At 42.1% G+C, this 22,140-nt stretch overlaps 1 protein-coding gene across 3 annotated transcripts; it reads left to right on the top strand.

Annotated features, from left to right (window-relative positions):
• The first annotated feature begins 1,385 nt into the window (after nt 1-1,385).
• On the top strand, nt 1,386-21,207 carry LOC116838750 (uncharacterized). Of its 3 annotated transcripts, XM_032804185.2 has the most exons (14): nt 1,386-1,490; nt 3,013-3,138; nt 4,336-4,392; nt 6,131-6,270; nt 6,908-7,061; nt 9,743-9,847; nt 11,582-11,683; nt 13,435-13,470; nt 15,240-15,272; nt 17,276-17,338; nt 17,647-17,718; nt 17,808-17,882; nt 18,823-18,885; nt 19,294-20,214. In XM_032804185.2, exons 3-14 carry the CDS (start codon nt 4,344-4,346, stop codon nt 19,311-19,313), a joined length of 912 nt encoding a protein of 303 aa, XP_032660076.1. In that variant the 5' UTR covers nt 1,386-1,490; nt 3,013-3,138; nt 4,336-4,343; the 3' UTR covers nt 19,314-20,214. The 3 variants fall into 3 exon arrangements, with proteins under 3 accessions (XP_032660076.1, XP_032660075.1, XP_032660077.1); XM_032804184.2 differs by lacking the exons at nt 1,386-1,490; nt 19,294-20,214 and adding an exon at nt 21,074-21,207 and having other exon boundaries at nt 3,050-3,138; XM_032804186.2 differs by lacking the exons at nt 1,386-1,490; nt 13,435-13,470; nt 19,294-20,214 and adding an exon at nt 21,074-21,207 and having other exon boundaries at nt 3,050-3,138.
• The last annotated feature ends 933 nt before the right edge of the window (nt 21,208-22,140 follow it).

Raw genomic sequence — 22,140 nt, forward strand, 5'->3', positions numbered from 1 at the left:
CCCCTTCTCCCCCTCACCCAGAGGCAATACAGATTCAAGCTCCGTGAATCTAACACAAAGAGGAAATTTACCTTTCCCTCCCACCAAGTCCTTGGGGAATACAGACTCAATACCTTAGCATTAACAAGGAGTAAAAAATCAACTAGGTCTTTAAAAAAGAAAGTTTTAATAAAAGACAAAAAGTAAAAATAATCTCTGTAAATTTAAGATGAAATATTACAGGGTCTTTCAGCTTATAGAAAATGGATAAACAGCCTTATCCAGAAAAAGTACAATTTAAAATATTTCCAGCAAATTACACATTTGCAAATACAGAAAAACAACGTAAAAGCCTATATTGTCTTTCTACCTTTGTACTTACAAATTGGAAACAGAAGACTAGAGAGCCTGGAGATTCGCGTGGTCACTCTCAGAGCCCAGAGAGAGAGAACAGACGAAGGACCCACAGCCAAACTTCCCTCCACCCAGATTTGAAAGTATCTTGTTTCCTGATTGGTCCTCTGGTCAGGGGTTGTTTGTTAACCCTTTCCAGGTGAAAGAGACATTAACCCTTAGCTATCTGTTTATGACAGGAGCTGTCTTGCATGAGTGGCAGCTCTGGGCATGATTTCACCTCCTGATTGTGAGAAATCCTTCAGCTACCTGGACATACAGAGCAAATGCACAGGATAAACCTTTTTTTTTTTAGGATGGTGTAGCTCATTCTGCCCAGCACATCTGGCCAGCTGCAGGGGATGATGCAGCCAGGCAATGGCCTCATCTATTCAATATTCCCATATGGGTGACTTCCACACATGGGAAAGGAGTCTCTGGGTATGTCTGCACTGCAGTCAGAGGGGTGACTGCAGCACATGTAGGTATATCTGAATTAGCTTTCATCTACCTAGCTCAAACAGCAGCAGCAGGGAAGCTGCAGCAGCATGTGACTTCCTCTTCCTCCTGCCCTGCCTCCTCCCACAATGAAGACAATCCCCTTATAACTGAACTTGCAAAACAAAAGTGGAATGAATTTAGATTTCATTTCCTCTCTGCTTCTTTATGAGGCAACCAGAAAACAGAAGCTGCTGCTGCTCCACCCAGACTCATCAGGCAAGTTGATCGGCATTTGTGCCTGGCTGATTCAGGGGCCCAAGGCTCTACCACCTCCTTTCCTCGGAATCAGAAAACTCCTGGACATGGTGGAAGTTAAAGTTCCAGCCTCACTGCTCAGTGTTTGGGATAAAACGTTAATGTAAGGAGCTCACAGCCTGGAGGAGGAAATGAAGCCATTCCTGCTTCTGTGAGTCAGGCAATCTAAGGGAGCAGCACCACATTAATTGCCATTGGCACTGTGACTTCACAGCCCCTCCGTGCGCCAACCAATCCAGAGCACGTGATTAATACACACAGACAGACTCATAGTTATCACTCTGCCAGGCCCAGACTCCTACCACACACATCCCTCTCTGTCTTTCAGAAAGGACGAAGCAGCAGTGCCGGCAGCAGAACAGGTAAATGCCAAGCGCATAGAGCACATGGTTACGTCATAAGGTTTTGGTCTTGGTCATTTCTTACATTGTAAAGGGCTGTTTCTCTAACTGTGGTATAGAATCTATGAGGTTATTTATTTTCCTCTGGGAACTGAATTGACATGGCAGGAATCTTTGTGGTTTAAAGGACAATGTTAAATGGACTGGGCCTCAAAGCTCCTCACCTAATAAGTTGGTTCTTATTGTCTGCCTCTCTCTGACGTGTTTTTTTTAAATTAACGATTGTGGTAGTGAAGAGACAATGTTTTAAATAAGTAAGACTAGTTCTTTGCCTTAACTTTTCTTTCTCAAGTTGTTAATGTGAGCTCTAGGGAGCTGTGTTAAATCTACTTAAGTTAAAAAAAAAACCCAAAACAGTCTTTAACTTTTCTAAAACAGTACAGCTAAATACTACACAAAGAAATAGATACATAAATGTAAACTGTTAAGAGTGCTCTATGTCAGTGGTTCTCAACCTTTCCAGACTACTGTACCCCTTTCAGCTGTCTGATTTGGCTTGCGTACCCCCAACTTTCAAACTCATTTAAAAACTACTTGATCATAAAATCAGACATAAAAATACAGAAGTGTCAGAGCACACTATTACTGAAAAATGGTTTACTTTCTCATTTTTACCATATAATCATAAAATAAATCGATTGGAATATAATTATTGTACTTGCATTTCAGTGGATAATATACAGAGCAATAGAAACAAGTCCCATCTGTGTGAAATGTTAGTTTGTACTGACTTCACTAGTGCTTTTTATGTAGCCTGTTGTAAAACTAGGGAAACATAGATGAGCTGAGGTAACCCCTGGAAGACCTCTGCATACCCTCAGAGGTACTTGTACTTCTGGTTGAAAAGCACTGCTCTGTATCTTTGAATGTGTAAATGGACGGTCAATAGAGAAGGTGCCAGTAGATGGCACTCAAGAACAGAAAGCATAGTTCTTGGGTTTTGTAGGATCAATGAAACTTCTTGTGAGTTGCAAATGGCTTCCTCTTGCAGCTGTTGACACTATTTCTTAACACAGGCCTGATTCTGATTTCATACAAGTTTTACTCTAGTATAATTCTAAAAAGACTTCAGAGACATTAAGTTCTGATTTACAGCTTGGTAAATGAAATCTGGCTTATGACATCTTACAATTCCCCCTCAACTGTCACACTTGAAATGCCAATATAGTATAATAATTTTGTCATTACTGTATATAATCTACTAAAACAGTTTTCAGAGATTGATAGTTATAGAGGATGGCAGACACCTGGTATGGAAAATTTCTGTTAGGCAAAGTTATAAGCAACTGGAAACGATCTTATCTGGTTTGTGTCAGGCTACCAGTCTCATCTATAATGAACAGGGCATTACTGAAATCAGTGGGGCATTCTGATTAAAAATTGATGTTACAATGTGACCCAGGGTGAAGCAAAAAGTGTTCACTTGTGTAGCCAGAGTTCAGGGTTCTATATTTTACCTGCACCAATTTCTATTGTTAAACAGAGCAGAGCTGCATTTTTCTGAAATCCCTGTGCTTCTTTGGAAACTCATAGTATCGTTAGCTGGAACAACAACTTGAAAGCAATCCAGAGATCATTAACTAATTAGTTTGCACAACGCACCTGAAAGGTAAGTAGGTATTATTTTAGGTTTAGTCTTAAAGTGGTTAAGTGACATGCTGAAGGCCACACAGTGAATAAATGTCTAAGCAGAATTCAAACTGAGGCCTTCACAACTCACAGCACCTTGCTCATTACAAAACACATAGGACTCTGAAAATGGGGAAAAATCTGGCAAAGTGAAGATATGTTTTATTTCAAGACTTAAGTTCAGCTCACCTCCACAGCATTCCTGAATACATTAGCAGAGTTTCCCATATCCTCACTGATCTACCTATTTCCAGTTTAAGGAATGACAGCTCTCAAGTGAAGATTGATCATTCTGTTTAATGAGGAGGAATTATCATTAAGTTACTCAGATCTATGGAAAACCATAATTTTTTGTTGCTATTATAAAAATATTTAACAATTGAGTCAGGAGTTCCTATGTTTTTACTCATGACGACAATAACTAGTTCTTTCATAATACCCAGGCCATAATCCTGCTGCACTCACTCACATGAACTTCCATTGACTCAAAGGGAGTTTTGCCTAAATGATGGCTGCAAGAATGCAATCCATGCGTGATTTCAGAATTCTAAGTGCTGTAATGATACACTCTGTCTGCATGGAAGCTGTCATAAACAGATAGCTAAGGGTTAATGTTTCTTTTACCTGTAAAGGGTTAACAAAGGGAACCAAACACCTGACCAGAGGACCAATCAGGAAACCGGATTTTTCAAAGGCCAGGAGTACTGTCTCTCTCAGGGAAGACTGGGGGAGGGGGCACTACGCTCTGTGTTTAGAGGGCGGGAAGAAGCTAGGGGGAAGAGAGAAAATCATCTGTCCTCTTGTTTTGTTTGTCTTTTGTGGAAGGGATTTTCTTGAAGCAGGATGAAATCTCCTAGTATCCCCAGGGCGGGAAAATCTGGGAGGAAGTAAAGAGCAGGGGAAGTGGGTTATTTCCCTTTGTTGGAGGCTCAGGGCATCTGAGTCTTGGGGGTCCCCCAGGGAAAGGTTTGGGGAGACCAGAGAGTTTATCAGGTACTCAGAATCCTGATTGGTGGCAGCGAGATAAGATCTAAGCTGGTAATTAAGCTTGGAGGTTCATGCTAAGCACCCAGATTTTGGACGGTAAGGTCCAGATTTGGGACAGAGGCTTATTAAAGAAGCACATTGGGGAAAGCACGGAGAAGCTCATGCTCATTTTAAAATTCTGTTTTTACAGACACAGCAATGGACAACTTTAACTTCTCACTTCCAGTTCTCACCAGAAAACAACAAGGTAACATAGGGAAATATGGAGGCCAAGGCCTGCAGCAATGTCATACCACAACCTATGTTCTAGCTTGTGCTGGCCCCTGAAAGCTCAGAACTTGGTCCTTCTGAAAATGTGCCTTGGTCCATCCCCTCCCCACTTGTAAAAGACCTATACGTCAGGCAGCAGACGGGCACCACTTCAGGCTGAGACACTTGCATTTATTCTGGTTTCGCTTTGGATTTTTTTAAACTCTTCTATTTGGCATTAACACAGTTGAGGGGACGGATTCTCCCTCACATCCAGGCCTATGTGCACTGCAGCAGGATGAACTCCTCTGTCACACACATGGCATTGCACAGGCCCAGAGCCACCCGCAAGCCCCATTGTGACTCTGGGACATGAAGTTCCTCACAGACAGCCCCCTGAGTTGCCTACATTACCCTGGGGGTGTTTTTGGCCCCAGTCAGCCCAGACACCCCAGAACTGAAAGATGGCTTAAGGCAGTAGTTCTCAAACTTTTGTACTGGTGACCCCTTTCACATAGCAAGCCTTTGAGTGTGACCCCCTAATAAATTAAAAACACCTTTTTCTATATTTAACACCATTATAATGCTGGAGGCAAAGTAGGGTTTGGGGTGGAGGCTGACAGCTTGTGACTCCTCGTGTAATAACCTCGTGACCTCCTGATCCCGAGTTTGAGAACCCCTGGCTTAAGGCCACCTCTGCCCTCCATTCTGTGGTGCTGTGCTGTGTGTCTTATGCCACCAAGAGGCACAGCCCAGGAACTCATCCATTATATTTGCCAACCTACGAAGAGATTAAGGAAGAGAACAGACAATGAAAGAAAAACATGAAATCCCCACAGAAGAAATCAAGAGCGTATTGTGTCATCCTGGAAGATCGTCCACCTAGGATCCTGTTGCAGCCATTCTCCCTTACAGATAGGTGGGAACATTCTTACATTTGAGGGTTCAGTATCCGGAAATCAGAATCACACCTACTATATATGCCAAAAATGCAGCTCAACAGTCAGGGCCTAGCTTTAATAAGATTTTGCTCCCTTGCTATTCTGAGCTCAACCCCTCCTACTCTAAGGGTACATCTACATTGCAATTAAAAGCCTGTGGCTGGCATGCGCCAGCTGAATCAGGCTCATGGGGCTCACACTGCAGGGCTGTTTAACTTCAGTGTTGATGTCCAAGCTCAAGCTGGAGATCATGTTCTAGGATCCTGGGAGGTGGAAGGATGCCAGAGCTCGGGCTGCAGCCAGTGCCAGAATGTGTACATCACAATTAAACAGCCCTGCAACCTGACCCTTGTGAGCCCGAGTCAGCTGACACGGGCCAGCTGAGGGTGTCTAATTGCAGTGTAGACATACCTTAAGTGGGCTCATGCAATCACACAATACTCCCTGATTAGCAGATTCACACCAGTACCTTTTGGTACCCACTCTGTTTTGGCCACAGCCTCTAGCATAAAAAATATTTTCCTTTCTTCCTCCAACGAAACAACAGCATTGCAAAGGTACCAAGACTTATCAACTTATGATATTCTCTCATTGAGTAATGGCAGACCATGCATTTCCCTATGCCATTGTTGTTTTCATACCAACTGATCAAGTGTTACGCCTTTTCCTGGAAGCCAGACATGCTACAGGGACTCATGTCCATTACCAGAGCTATGTAAGAGCATGTCAGTAACGCCTCATCACAAGACCGTCCTGTATGTACCTTCTTTAATTGTATAAATATCTTTTTCCCAGACATTTTTCAGGAAGCTTTTGCTGCCGATGCTGATTACTTGGAAACATCTGAGAAAATGAACCAGTCCTTCTGGGAATTGTTAATAAAATGTTTAGCCACTGTTAACCCAGTCAGCCTGACCACTGAAGAAACACACAATGTAAGTTACTAAGGAAGCCTCATTTTCTTTTGTTCTTTGTAAAATATTAAATATTTCCTTATTGGCGGCAGGGTTTTGCGTGTCCACTGTTCTTTGGGAGAATAAAATGTAGCATCTGATCCTCGTTTATGCTAAAGTTCCATTATGCTGCTTGCCATAGCAGCATAAAGGGGCAGTGTTAAAGAGAATCAGGCCCAAATTTCTTATTTATTTTTATTGCTGCAGATGTGAAGAAATTAACTTTAAAAAATGTTAGCTCCCCATTGTATTCCTCTGTATCTATTCACCTGCTTTCTTTGCAGCAAGGACACTAATGTTGAAGTTGTAAGATAGCGTTGCAAGCTATTCAAATGACCACATGTCCATTCATGAACCTTGTACACTACTTTTCCAGTCCTGCGACTCAGCCAGAAAGTACGATGAAAAGTTTGATGCTGTTACATCCTGCCACCGTGATTGCTTGTGGGGTAGTTCAGTGAAAGTAGTATGGGGTAGGGGGTCTAAGCACTGGACCACATTTCCCCTTCTGTAAAGTAGGGATATTATTGTGCTTTTCCCAGGTGCATTGTATGATGCTTATGATAAGTGCTTGTTTTTTTGAGTAGGCCTGTTGGATGTGTACTTACATTTCTTTCAGCTCCTTAACAGAGGCATAAACTCATCTGATGAACGTGCAGCCTCCTTGAAGACCATAGAAAAAAAAGGAGTTAATGCAGTGGTTGTGCTTTATCTGCTGCTAAAGGTGAAAGATTTGTCTGCCTACAGAGGGTTGCCCAGCTCCAAGAAAAATGGTGATTATTAATTGTCTGCACATCCATCCAGACCAAATCTGGCATGTAGGCAAGGAGTAATAGCTCTGTTTTGTTTAAAAATGGCTATAGCCAGACTAGGGCTTTAGTTTTATTTCAAAACACTGAAATGTGCTGGGGAGGGAATAGAAGTGAATTACAGTAAAGTGAACAGACAAAGTCCTTAGAAAGACGTATTGCCCAGATGGTGATGGGAGCCAAATAGATAGAAGCTGTGATGGGCTGGATCACAGAAACCCCCTTGGGACTGCCAACTGATGTGCTGAGACTACTTCCAACCCATTTTCCCTGCCAGCTTGGGACTTCAGTGCCCTGCCTGGTTTGAGCCAGACACGCTTGCCTGATACAAACCCAGACCCAGGTCTGAACCACATCCCCCAACAGCTGCAGGCTTAACTGAAAACAGCTTAAGAAGTGTTCCCTGTCTCTAACACTCAGATGCCCAGCTCCCAGTGGGGTCCAAATTCAGAATAAATCCGTTTTACCCTGTATAAATCTTATACAGGATAAACTCAAATTGTTCGCCCTCTATAACACTGATAGAGAGATATGCACAGCTGTTTGCACTGCTCCACCCCCCTCCAGGTATTAATACTCCTCCAGGTATTAATACTGCTCTGGGTTAGTAAGTAAAAAGTGATTTTATTAAATACAAAAAGGAGGATTTAAGTGGTTCCAAGTAATAACAGACAGAACAAAGTGAATTACCGAGCAAAATAAAATAAAACATGCAAGTCTAAACCTAATAGAGTGAGAAAACTGAATACAGATAAAATCTCACCCTCAGAGATGTTTCAGTAAGCTTCTATCACAGACTGGACGCCTTCCAGTCTGGGCACAATCCCTTCCCCTGGTACAGCCCTTGTTCCAGCTCAGGTGGTAGCTAGGGGATTTCTTGTGATTGCCACCCCTTTGTTTTGTTCCACCCACTGATATATCTTTTGCATAAGGCGGGAATCCTCTGTCCTGATCTGGGACAATAGCTGACGTATTGATCAAATTAGCAGTGCACTGAGCTGCCATATTGGGCAGACCGCTGTGCTGATCTGGTGGAAATATTTTAGCAAAACTTGCCATTGAGTGTCAGGTGATTCTGTATGCCTCATCTGATTTCCCTGGGAAATTTGATAACATGGCTAATTTTGAATAGAAAATGTACAGAATTTGGAGTTTAGATCTTTGAATCTGAAAGCCTGGTTTTGCTTGGGATAGACCCTTTTCCCATTCAAATAAGCCTATTTCAGAGCCAAAAACTTACACAATATGGCAGGTTTGGGGGAGATGTGAGCCCATATTCAAGCAGGGGCAGCTCTATGTATTTTGCCACCCCCAAGCATGGCAGTCAGGAGGCTTTCAGTGGCACGCCTGCGGGAGGTCTGCTGGTAACATGGATTTGGCGGTGCGTCTGCGGGAGGTTTGCCAGTCTCGCGCCTTCTGCGTATCCCTCGCCAAAACCGCGGAACCAGCAGACCTCCCGCAGGCATGCTGCCAAAGGCAGCCTGACTGTTGCCCTCACGGCGACCAGCAGGTCACCCCCCACGGCTTGCCGCCCCAGGCATGCGCTTGGTGCGCTAGTGCCTGGAGTTGCCCCTGCATTCCAGTCTGTAATGAGTTATGAAAGAACACGAATTGCCAGTAGCTTTGCCTTCTGCTAAACCTATTTCACCACCCTCTGTTAGGACCATGGAGGAGGGACTGTTCATCTTAGGGTCTATTTATACTTGGAAATTTACCAAAATAGCTGTTTCAGAATAATTATGTCCTGATTATTAAGATACATTCATGAAGGCTGAAATTCATCCTTGTGTAGAGGGCCTATGTCCCACCCTCCCGCAAATCCTACTTCAGAACAGAATGGTACTGATAGGGCAGGGACTGTCTTTTTGTTCTGTGATTGTACAGTGCCTAGCAAAATGGGGTCCTGGTCCATGACTGGGCCTCCTTGGCATTACTGTAATACAAATAAATAATAATAACTGGATAAATAGGCCTTGTTCAGGATCTCTGTGCAGCATTACATTTAAACCCAAAAAGAATTACCTAAAAATACACCAGTGACTGCCAAGGACCTCCCCTGTTGCGAGTGGCTGGAGATCCCAAGACCACCCGCTTGTTTGGAAAATTTTCTCTGGAAATATTTTCCAAATATCTGCAACCCAATTCGGAGAACCCAGAAGAGTTTAGCAAGCACAGCATTTAGAGCTCTGCCAACAAGAGGATGTTGGTGGTGCAGCGTAATTCGAGAGAGGCAATGAGAGATCAAGATTATAATGGGAAAACAGGAGCCCAGAAGTTGGTGAACAATCAAGTCCTCCAACAAAATCACCCCTCTTGTTCTACTTGCGTCTGCTTCTGGGCAATGTGAATTTTCATTGGAGTTGGCAGCATGGACATGGTAAAGCCCGTGCCAAGATGTCTTGGGCTCCCACCACAGCAGCATTTTAAACATTTTTTAAAATTGTGGCCTTAAGCATTTGAACACTTATCTGTTTCCTGCTTTGGCTTGTGTTACTTGCAGTGCTGTATGTGCACTAGCAAGCAACAAAATGTTAAGATTTGATTTTCCTGGAGGAGCTCCATTGTTAATAATGCATGACCGTAAAGTAGGAAAACCTTAAATACTAGTTTTAAAATGCAGACATAAAATGTATTTTGTTCAACAGATGAAAAATTGAACCTACTTCAGGAATTGGAAAAAAGTTTCACATTTTCACAAGAAAGTGAGGTTGAAATATCATCTCAGGAGCCTGCAGAGACACAACCACGAGGTACAGAGAGAGTTCATCTTGCTTTCACTTGCAATTTAGTGGTAAAAAAAAATTAAATTATTAGTAGTCTGACTAACGGCTCAGATATTTATACAAGAGAATCCTCTGCCAGTTCTGCAGGAATTCAAAAAACCTCTGAAATAATAAACTATGCAAAATTGAGATGTCAAAAGAGCAACATCTTTAGATTCACCAGGTGCAGAAGAGTAGCTATCGGTTTCCAGTGAAGAGGTGGTATTTGGATACTGATAGTCACTATGGACACAAGGAGCAGATCGAAGTCTCTGGGACTAGGGATGGGATGATGAAAGGCAGGCAAGCAAGAGAACAGAGGAGGTAAGAAGCTGGTGCTATGGTTGTGGAAGGTAGTAGAGGCAAGCTGCTGAGGGAGGGAGTAATGAAGGAGGATAAAGCGCACTGCAGACAGGGGGATGGGATGGTGGTAGAGGGGAGATGCAAGTAGGAGACACAGCACTGGGATTAGGAAGAGTGATAGGAAGCAAACAGGCCACAGTAGGACAGAGCCAATACGCACCATACAGATGTCATGTGCCAAAGTCTGGCCTCCAGGTAGCCATTTAAATATTTGTATCTTTTTCCATTTTGGAATGACACAGATACAAATACCAGCAAAATTCCTTTAACCCCTTCTACAGAGAAAACAAGCCTGAATCCATTATTTAATGCTCTAAAGATTTCTCACATGAGGAGTGTGATGGGGTCCACTCACCACAGCAGCACCTCCGACTGGCCGTCATGGTGATTAGCTCTGCCAGCCAGTGCACTCTCTCCTGTCATCCTCTCCATCTGGAGACCCACCTCAGTCCAAGTACTCCAGCATCCTCTTCATGACTCAGCTCTCTGTCCGTATCACCCACTGTTTTCCCCTTTCAGAGATGGGTACTGCTGTTCAATAGTCAAGCCACTTCTACAGTGGCGAATAGGGGGGAATCCAGCCCTGCCCACTGCTCTGGGTCCCAACCCAGGGATTCTGTAGATAGCAGCCTATTGCTGCATCCCCTTAACTTCCTTCAATGCTGCTTCAATTCCCTGGGCCACTTCCCTATGCCCCAGCACCTTCTTCATCCTCTTCTCAGGCCATTCAGCCAGCAAGTCCAAGCAGCCAGCCAGAAGCTGCCTCCTGATCCCCCAGTCTTTGCCAGCAACTACTCTGTCTAATGTGCTACCCTTGCTGCAGCCTGCTGGGAGCATAGCCTTCACTCCTTGGGCTCCCACAGCAACTGCCCTGCTCTGCCCTGCAGCTCCTTTTGTACTAGCCTGCTAGGATCTGATTGGCTGTTCCATGCAGCCTCCTTCCAAGTGGCTTCTTCCCACAGAGCCTCCCTAGTCTGTCAGGAGGACTCACCTCCACTTCTCCTTTCTGGGATCAGATGTGGCAGGTCCACAAGGCCACCATTAACCCCTTCCAATCTGGTGTGGGGGGAGCACCCCATCACAAGTAGGTTAGAGATTTTAGCAGCTTAAAAGATATTGTAATGAGAGAGCTTTAATGATGTATCAATGCACATCCCGTTCATAAAGATACATTTCCATGCATAACATTGGCTTTTCCCAGATTTCTTGCCAAGTGAATGCTCATATCCCTGCACTCTTCAAGGTGTTCATGATGTGTGCTGAAACCTGTGCTAAGGCACCTCATAAAGTAGTTTAAAGAACATACAGAAGTAGCTTCTAATAGCTATAATACATCACTATCATTTATTTCCTTATTAGCCACCAGTGCTGGCAAGAAAAAAGTCTCTGTGGCAACAGTGAAGCCAATTTCCCATAACCAAAGTCAGGAAGGCCAAGACCATGAAAATCAAGATGGAAGTGGTATGTAAATAAGTTTTTCTTTCCCATAGGGGGCCCTATTATCATTAACTTTCTAGCACCCAGAACCAAGTGAACTGTCTTTTAAAGGTGAAAAAGAAAAATAACTAGGTGGCTCTTTATACAGCTGTGTGAAAAAACATGAACTCTATTACTGCAACTTCCTGGCCAACTGCTGTATTCTAGCAGTTATTGCTGATCTTTCTCCTATCCAGACTTCTCTAAAGCCAGCTATGAAACAAAGGTAGTTTATAATGATCTCTGTATTTAAAGGGCCCGGATCTCCCAACACATATCCAAATGATCTTTATTATATTATGGCCAGAACAAATAAAGTTTTTGTGCCATCTTTTCTGATATTGCTGAACTATTTTTCATAAAGCCTGATGAGACTAGAACTATTTTTCTCTACACAAATACTGATCAGGAAGATTCAGAGGCATGGGACACCGAAGCCTAGCTATTCGAGGTGGGGTGATATAACAATAGTGTTATTTGTTTAGTGGTGGCGTCTATAGGCAACAAAAGGGGGATACACTTCTGGCATTGTTTTGTTTCCACTCACACAGGTATCTCTTAATGTTCTACAAGCAATGTTAATTGTGCACACATGTTCTATCTGGCCACAACCTCTTCAATCATTCTGTTCCTGACAGGAGCAGGAATCTATGTGGTTACACAGACCATGTTGCCTAAACTGCAGACCCTGGCTTGGAAAACCCCTTCACCTCTCCCGTCACAGAGAAGGTGCACCACAGGTTTTGGGGGAGCCAGAAGCAGGACAGAATACTTCCACTCTGATCTCCCCATGGCTGCACTTCTTGTGCCACATGCATAAGCACAAACACCAGCCAGCGCTTGGTTGTAGAAAGGAACAATGATGATAAAATAGTAATAACCATAGCATATATGCTTAGCTCTAAACTTTTTGAGATATTTGCATAGTAAATCATTAATTAGAGCTGAGCCTGGAATGCAGTACCAGGTCTTAAGCCCTTCCCCTCCAGAAACATGGGAGAGCTCCCATCTGGATCTCAACTTTTTGTTGATTTCAGTTCATACCTAAGGTAACAGTTGGGCAGAGACAGCTACTGAAATTAATCTAAAGAGTTCAAACACAAATGACAGACATCGTTTATAGTGTCCATAGTCAGCCCCCCCGGAACTGATTTGAGGAATATAACTACAGTCAATGCACTGTTTTTTGTTCTCAGGACTTTTCCTTCCCTGCAAAAGAAACCACAAAACAAGTGCAGTACAGATACAGAAAATGTGTGTGATATCCACATACAGATAGTAACATCCATCAGCCCGTAGTAGTGGACCGTGAAATGTAAAAAGTTACAGCTTTTGTCATTTAACTAACCATTCTAAATGTCTGTTGAGTCTGATTCAATAGCAGCATATTTAGATTGACATAATGAGCTATAGTTTGTCACACAGGAGTCTCATAGTACAATAGAACTCCATCATCTAATGCAGGGACTAGGATATAGGAGCCTCTAAATATTATTTACTTTCACTTGCTGAGTATTGTTGTGTATAAATTACTTTCCTTTAGAAGCTAAGCTGCATAACTCACAATGAAGATACTAATTTTAAGGACATGGTACTCAATGCTGCCTTTAGCCACACTTGTGCAAGTGTACTGATTTCAGTGGGATTGTATGCATATGACTGAAGGCAGAATTGGGCCCTCAATGCTTGCTAATTAGATGGATGTTAATCTATTGTATATTTGTGCAATATTTTAGGTGCACCGGGAGAGGTTGTCCCCGATAATGAATCAGGTAAATTCTCACGGGTTACTGCTCTCAGCAACTTCACATGGATGGAAATAGACTTTTGTAATGGAAAAGTTTCTAATAACTGGCTTACAACCTAGTTATGTAAAAGAATAACTGCATGCTTATAAATGTGCCGTGTCAATGTGCCTGTTTTCCTGGAGTGCCATTAGTCTGGCTTTAGACCTGGATATAGTGTGGAAACTACATTCCTAGCTTTGTTTGAGCTCTTCGTGGTATTTGGCAGCGTCAGGTGTCGATTCTGATTTTTATTACATCTTTCAGCTGCCTTTTGTACAGTTGATGAGGTGCTAGTGACTCATTAGTTATAACAGCCAGGAGTGGATAGGATCCCCTATACAACGGTTTTGTTCATTCCTTTTAGAGAGGGACCTAGTGATTATGATGGACAGTTGTTCATTCTTCCCCAGGAAGCTCACATGTGCCAGGCTGTTATTTGATGCCTTGTTCAATGTGGCTATGAAACTGTGAGCTCTTTGGAGCTTGTTTTCAGTAAGGTGATGTGCTTAGCTCAGGTCTCCTTCTAACCTCACCCAGATCCTGCAGCATCCATGCATTCCAAAACCTTGGCTGAAATAGGATCCTGGGTGAAAGCCAAATGAAAATCCAGGTAGAGGCATTGCTAGGCAGAGGTAGCTTGGAGCTGATCCCTGCAGTACATGGTGAATGGAATGGAATGTGGCAGCAAGAGAAACGTCCTGACTAAAGACCTGTGGGCACCCTGCTGATTGCCCTCTTGTGTTCTTCACTTCATCCCTCCTGCTCCCTGGGCTGATCTGTCACATTAGTCAGCAACCAGGTTCTGAGAGCAGAGATGCTGGAGGAGACTTTGCCATTTTGGGAGAATGCCTGCTCAACCGCTCCCCTCCACTGCAATAATTGGCAGGGGTTGGGGGTGGGAGGGGGGATAGGGGTTGCTGCCACCTTGGAGGTAGTGGTTCTAGGAGGGAGTCCCTAAAGAGTGATCCATTGTTAACAGGACTGGGTAAGATGCCCGGGAGGTCTGGATAGTAAGGAGGAAATAAGCACATCTGAACATGCTCCCCGAATTCCCAGGTGAGGGCAGGGTCCCATGGTGCCTTTTCTACCATACCTTTCGTGGGCCTGGAGATGCCACCTTTTTTCTCTGATGTGGACTTCACCAGTTACCCACACCTTTGTTACTTCCAGGCTAGACTACTTCAGTGCAGTCTACTGTGCGTAGGGCTAGCCTGGAGGGCACAGGAAATATTTCACTGGTACTGAACACTGCTGCCAACCTCATGTGTAAGTTAGATTGATACATACACAACATCTGTGCTCCATGCTGGGCTGCGCTGGCTTCCAATGGCAATTGTGAGGATTGGGTATGAATTATAAATCCCTAAATCATCTGGGACCCAGCTACCTCAAAGAAAGCAGTAGTCATAGCAATTGTGAACAGCCATAGTGTTTTTGCTACCTGCTCCTTGTGTTGAATTCCTAGGGTGCTGGAGGGCCCTCATCTCTCACTTGCTCTGTCCTCTGGTCTGGACAGCTCCCTCCTCTAGTCTGGTGCCCTTTTCCATGTCTTTTTCCTGTTTTGAATCCCTAGATAGATTGTTATTTGTCCCTGGGTAGAGTGGGGAATAATCTCTTGTGTGCTCGGCTGTTGACAAAAGGCACATTGTTTCTAGTTGTAAATATGCATGTGCGTTGTAATGAAGGGTATCACATGAATTGATTTTTGTTTTAAACTACAAGAGACTAAGTCCTAATATTTTGTTGCTTTTCAGAGATTGCAAGACGAGAAAATGCAACTGCTGCTGGTAAATATAAAAAAAACAAACAGAGAAGTTCGGTTTTCCCTAGAGTAGGGGTGCCTTTTCTTTCATGTATATTGTATTTCAGTAATTAACTTTGAGTACTGGAGATCTATTTGATCTCCAAACCCGTGGTGAAATTCAGGGTTCATACAAAACCCACATGAACCAAAATTGCTGTGTTTTACACAACTGTTATTAATAATTTGTATAACTATGGGTAAAATGAAATTCACCCTGTGCAATCATTTGTATGGTGAATTCAGCTGAACATAGGCAGACATAACAGAGCTATAGCTTGTGATAATTTAGCCATGAAAATGTGTTTCGAGGGGGTTGCTTTAATCCTTGTCAAATGAACAGTGAATAGGAAAAGAAAAAAAAAATCTTCTTGTCAAAACTCTTTGCTTTCAAAACTTGGCTGGAAATATGGTAAAATTTCCATTCCTTTCTGATTTTTCAGTCCATCCCCTGCACAAGCACAGTATCTCACAGTGGATTTTGGTAATTCTGCCTTCAGTACTGGTCAAATTTCTAGTTATATATTCAAAACTTCTTTTAAGTCTCAAGAGATTTGGGTCAGTTTTTATTTTATCCAAACAGATTCCCTCCTCCCAGCTATAACTCTTAATTTTGGGGCTATTATAGAAACACATTGTCACAGTTCACCTATATTCCCCTTCCTTGATCCAGCATGGACATCCTCTTTTAGGCTTCTAGCTCCCCAGCTGTCACTTCTCATGGGCAGAGAGTCGTGTCTTTCTTCCCCTGACTAGGGTATTTTCAGGCTGCACAGTTCCCTGTCTCCACTGTGAATTCTCTAGCTAGTCAGACTGCCTCAGTAGGCCAACTTTGCTGGCCTTCCTCAGAAGCTACAAACAGCATATTTTTTTCTGAGAAAGCACATTTATTCTGAAGGTGAAAGTACTGCAGAGGAAAACATATTAAAACAATAAAAATCTGCAAACATGCTAAAAAGCTTCCTAGAGATCACCCCAACTCAAACTAGGGTTCTGGCAAGTGAACAGTCCTTCAGATCCCACCCAGGGGTTTGTCTGTGGTTTCAAGTTCATAACTGCCTTGCCTCAGAGCAAGCACTCCCACTCCCATGAACCTGCGAGTCACTTCTTTATACAGTTGGGCCTCGTATTGTGTCCTCATGTAAAAGGTGCTCAGCAGCCAAAAGGGCCCCTTGGCAAAGCTTCAGAGGCTGAACACCTGCAAAACCAGAGGGGTTACATTTTCATACACTTCCCTGTAGCAATTTCCTGGGAAGCTGACTTAACTTTAAAAGTTCACATGGTTCCAAATAGTCCTGTGAAGCACATAACACTTTCCTCCCTAGAGACATTACTTACAATCCCACACTAATGCATAAACATTTGCAGTTTTCATACAAGGAACTCTTGCGATACTTAAAGTTAAGTCAGTAAAATTTAACTTAATTCAGTAGGGTTTGTTCAGGTTATTGTGGGAAGTTGCCATATCTGTCACACACTTAATCATCGGATTACAACAGAGTCTATTCCACATCATCATAATGATGAGTAATTTTTATTTATTCCATTATAGTAGCTGTAGCCCTAGAAAACAGATTTAAGACCTTAGGGCTCAAGCTGAAATGCCTTATTAGTCAAAACTCTGGTTTACCTGGGTCTCAGTAGAGTCCTGAGATACTACTACTGCTTCAAGCTTGATAGGCTAGAGAGTTGAGGGCCAGAGAAATGTCTGCTTCGAAGAAAATGTTTTGCTAATTCATGTGGTGTAATAATACAGCTCCTCCTAAATCATCACTATCAGTTAAAAGTTCTGTTTTGGGGTTTTGTACAGTATCTTTCTACAATCACTAATTTGATCTTTTTTGAAAGGCCCTTGTTATTCTTTCCTGGGATCACTATTACAATGATTTTCAAAGCAAAATTCATTTCAGATGCTGAAAGTAAAACAACCTCTCAAAATTTCTCTTTTAGAGTTACGGTTACACTAATAGTGGTGTCACTTTCCTCTAGCAGGTGAAAAGGTTACTTATCTTCAGAGATGTCAAAGACAGTGGATTAGAATACGGAAAAATGGTAAGAATCTTCTTTTATTTAGCTGATCCTAAGCCTAGAGAATCTTGGGCCAAAGAAGAACCTGACCTGAGGGCTTTGGCTTCAGTTCAGCAAGGGACTTAAGCAGGTGCATAACTTGAAGCATGTGATTAATGGGGCTGCTCATGCTTCAAGTTACGCACATGCTTTTCACACTTCAGTCTAGTAGAATTACATAAGGCAACTGAGGTGGAAATAGAAATGATTTATTATGCTAACTGCTGTAGGTGAATATGTATGATCAAGGGCCATGATTTTAGTGATATAATTTCCTCTCTCTCTTATTTCAGATGTGTTCTTTCATTTTGTCATTCTTTGCTTTGGCATTGGAGCGGCACTAATTAGCTATTACCACTACAAGGGTAAGACAGAACTTTAGTGTAAGGATGAATTACTATATTTTGGAAGACAGAGCAAAACCAAATACTTGTATTTATTTTATTCTCTTTAGACTGGACCATTTCTCTTGGTTTTGGTTTAATCACCTTTGCTTCGCTAGAAACCACCGGAATATATTTTGGTCTTGGTAAGTGTATTTTACAGTACCTAAGAAAACAAGCAGCTTTATAGTACCTGGGAAATGCAGAGTTTATAGGATCATGTAAAAAACACAGATGTAGAAAAAATGCTAATGGCTGAGATTACTTAAAATATCACATTACATAATCCTCCCCTCCCCCCCATTCAGAATTACATGCCGCACCTGGCGACACACTGGCCTCTGACATTTGAAACGAGATGCTGACTCATTTTCCCCTGCTTACCAATGACAAGTTCTCTGAAGATACAGACACACATTCTCCAGCAGCGGTTAAATAATACTATCCTCCCAACATCTAGAAAGATGGAAGTTCTCAAAGTTTTTGATTCTGTGAAGTGCTGGACAACTTCAACTCACATCGAGAGGAAAGGCAGTTGAAGATGCTCAGCACACCTTGCAGGAATGGCTCTGCAAGCAGAACACACTCAAATATTGCTTTTTGGAATAATATTTTTTTTAAAAAAGATCCTCATGATTTCATTGGAGGAAAGTGCAGTTAACAGAAACTTAAGGTTTCCTGTTACATTACAGAGTAGTAGAAAACTCCTTTCCTTATTTAATCATCGAATCATAGACTTTAAGGTCAGAAGGGACCATTATGATCATCTAGTCTGACCTCCTGCATAATACAGGCCACAGAACCTCACCCACTCACTGCTGTATCAAACCTGAGCCACTGAAGCCCTCAAATATTAAGAAACATGACAATTTGTGGAACTGTTTTGTTGGCAAGCAACTTTGTTCACAGTCAGTATTTTGTTAGCAATAGAACTGCAGAAGGACGTAGTTTAAACGATCAAACTGAAACACTTTATATATTTGTTGGAGACAAATATCACTCACCTCTTGCCCTTTGCTATTTCACTTCTTCTGTGTTGAAATCTAGCTGGTCCTGAACAACTCCTGTATTTTTGTTTTTAAATAGTGCATCGAATTCACAGTGTCCTTGAGGGTTTTATTCCTCTGATTCAGAGATTCAAAATACCAGGTAACACCACATTATTGTTAAATCTTATTCTCTGTGGGTATATTTCCTAGCTATCTCAGAGCACCCCATTCTATTAGGGTCTGAGAATTAGTTCTGTTTTTTAAAAAGATTGTACTGTAGACTATCATTCCTTCCTTGAGCCTATTTTATGTAGAAATTCATTTCTCTCAATTGTGAGTGGCAGAGCATTTTCACATTCTTAATGTACTATAGAGGACTGTAGTTACTTCTTGGCAATGTTTGAATGAGAAATCTGACTGAGCTGGGACAAATACCTACTTTTTGGTCTTCATACAAGTATGAAAATCTGGACATATGGCATGGGGGGAGTAGTTTAATAGTCAACCCAGTGGAGTTAATTTGAACAGAATTCTCCTGACAGTCGTGTTTTTTTGTATCATCATGTAGGTATTAGAAAAGTTGACTGAACAGAAGATTCTGAGAGTTCAACAAGTCTCTGGTTTCTGGATTGATTGCACTAATGTGAATAAACCTGCTTTATGGTGGTCATAAAATCTAATGGCTATTATACAATATTGAAGCATTAACCATAAAATGTGTTATCTCCACTGGGGGATAAAAACCATGGTACAGTATGTTTGTCCTTTCCTTTGACATGTTTTGTGGCTCTGTGCAGCCAGTAAAATAGGCTGGGTTTAGGTTTATAAATTGATTTTAAGCTATTCAGGTAATACTGTACAACATGTTATTTTCCCCACCCATATAATCATGTCGGTTGCACTTCAGAAGTCTGATCCAAAGCCCATTGATGTCAAGGAATGACTTGCATAGACTCCATTGAGCTCTGAATCAGGCTTTGGAAACCCCGGTGGGGTTCTTTTCCTTCCCCACGTTCTGGGTCAGGTTTACTTTTCATGTTGCACCCACCTATACGTCCCTGCTAGCACCAGTGCTGATTGGAGCTATTCCCCTTTGGCTAGAGCCCTGCATTATAAGAGTGTTATCTGAGCATGTGGACTAGTCAAGACTGTTTTTCAAAGCACTTTGTTAACACCTTTCCTCAAAGAGGCAACCTTGGCGCTCAGAAGCTCTTGCTTTCTTCACACCTTGTGAAACCATGAGCCAGGCAAACCTCACCTGTTTGCTTGAACACCAGCAGTACAATTACTTTGGATTAGATTAATTTATTGTAGCAGACCTTGATAACTGTGCTCAAAATATGATGACTTGCAATGAATGCCAGGTGAGATATTATAGTGTATAGCAAAATGCAGAAATGCATTATTAGCAACAGCAAATTTAATTTATCTTCCTTCCTGTGACAGCAGTTTGAGGAAAAATAAATGAATGGTTCAAAAAAAGAATAAATAATGAACTGTAGATTTGGAACATCTGTCATTTTATAGGGGTTTTTTTTGTTTGGCAAATTTGCAGAACTATAAACGTAGAAAGTGCTGAAGAGAGACAGCAGAAAAAAGTGGTTAAAAAACTAAATGTTACACACTATAGTATATGAAGGCATCAAAAATGCATGAGGAGGGATATGTACAAGAGAAAGAAACTGAAAAAAAGACAGATCTTAAGTTATTAACCCAACACTGCCTATTTTAAAGGCAAAGGAACTATATTTTCAGTCTTGCTCAGCAGACTAAAGAAAATAAATTGTAAGCATTTGTTTTTAACCACTCTTACCTTTTTTCCTTCATTTAGTTCAAATTTGTTTATTCACGAATAACATTAATTGTGAGTATCAGAGGGTCGCCGTGTTAGTCTGCATCTGTAAAAGCAGCAAAGAGTCCTGTGGCACCTTATAGACTAATAGACGTATTGGAGCATGAGCTTTCGTGGGTGAATACCCACTTTGTCGGATGCATGTGAGGTAGTCTGCATGAACACAGTGGATCACTGAAATATAGCTTATGTAAAATGAGGAATTAATGTATTAAATTAAGTGTATAAATAAATGTATTAAGAGTATTAATAGCAGCATTGTTGAAATGCTCATGTTCACAGCTGATTATGTGCATTGTTTCTATGCCTTTGTTGAACAATCCTTTGTCATACATAATGTAACTTCACTTCGAAACCAAAAGTCAAGTTCAGACAAAGTTAGAACTGCCCATGCAGAATGGCACTGTGTTGCAATTTTTGTAATAGATATTAAGAACATTTTCATCCTGCTTTCATAACGAAGGCTAAGAAAAATCTTCCTTTTCTTCTTCTGTAGAATGTGTCTTGTTCTGGAAGGCAGTGACTCAGCTTGGATAAGCTGTCTTTGGCAAGGTTGGGGAGAAGAAGGGGAATAGTATCTCCTCCCTCTTTGTTGAATATACTGAAATTAACGTTCTGCCAGAGTACTAACCTGTTGTACTGTGCTTAAACTCAGAGCAAAAAGGTGAGGTAAATTGGAATTCATAACAGGAGACACTACCCAAGGACAAGTTATCTCAGCTCCTGTATGTGGGTCCCTGAATACTGCACATGGATAATCTAGCTCTTCAGTAACATGTTTTCCAAAGAATTAGGAGATCCTCACCTCCGCTCTAACCCCTTTATTCTGGGTAAAATGGATGGGGTGATGAAAAAGAGCCCTAAAAGCTCTAGTTCTGTCTGAGGGAGAAGGCAGACACTAGACACTCAAGAGGACAGGCAGCAGGCTGACTTACAAGGACACCCTTACAAACCCTGTCATAGGGGACATGCCAGAGGTAGGAGAGTGTGTTGGAGGCAGGGCCACAGCATCACTGCAGAGATTCTGGGAAGTGCTGTGGCCCTTGGTATATCCCCAGGAGATTGCCATAACTTAGGTGCCCAGGACTGTCTGAATTATGCTGGGGGCCTCTCCTGTTCCTCGGAAAGCTCAGAATCAGGTCACAAAAGTAACTTAAAGCACCTTAGCCCAGCATCTGGCTGGGCTACAAAATCTGTGATGCACATCTTCAAGGCTGAAGCATAGAATCTCATACCAAAGTTTTTTAATGGGTGTGGCTCAAGGACCTCTTGATGCCAACTGGCAGAGAGCACTGGAATATACAAGGGTTACAGGGATCCCCTGGGTCTGGTATCTACATTCTAGCCTGACAAAGTACGTCATGTAAGGTCTCTAGTGAAAACTTGTGTCACATTGCTCATCACAATCACTGTAAGATGTGTGTATGGAAAATCTGAGGAGTTATTGGGGGGATATCAGCCAAACTGGTTGCAAATGTTGAGAAAAGGACTTTGGGAAAGCTAAGTTGTAGTAGCAAGGGGAATATCTTGAGAGTTAAGTTTAGACTCTAGAAAGCATGTTAT

The sequence above is a fragment of the Chelonoidis abingdonii genome, chromosome 17, assembly GCF_003597395.2.
Source record: "Chelonoidis abingdonii isolate Lonesome George chromosome 17, CheloAbing_2.0, whole genome shotgun sequence".
Lineage (NCBI taxonomy): Eukaryota > Metazoa > Chordata > Testudines > Testudinidae > Chelonoidis > Chelonoidis abingdonii.

What these genes read in the sequence shown, in the direction of transcription:
- LOC116838750 (XM_032804184.2), top strand. Translation starts at nt 4,344, where the DNA reads ATGGACAACTTTAACTTCTCACTTCCAGTTCTCACCAGAAAACAACAA. An exon ending in TCTCACCAGAAAACAACAAG is followed by an intron (nt 4,393 to 6,130) that starts GTAACATAGGGA and finishes TCTTTTTCCCAG; the next exon opens with ACATTTTTCAGGAAGCTTTT. An exon ending in TCAGAGATTCAAAATACCAG is followed by an intron (nt 18,886 to 21,073) that starts GTAACACCACAT and finishes CTTCTTCTGTAG; the next exon opens with AATGTGTCTTGTTCTGGAAG.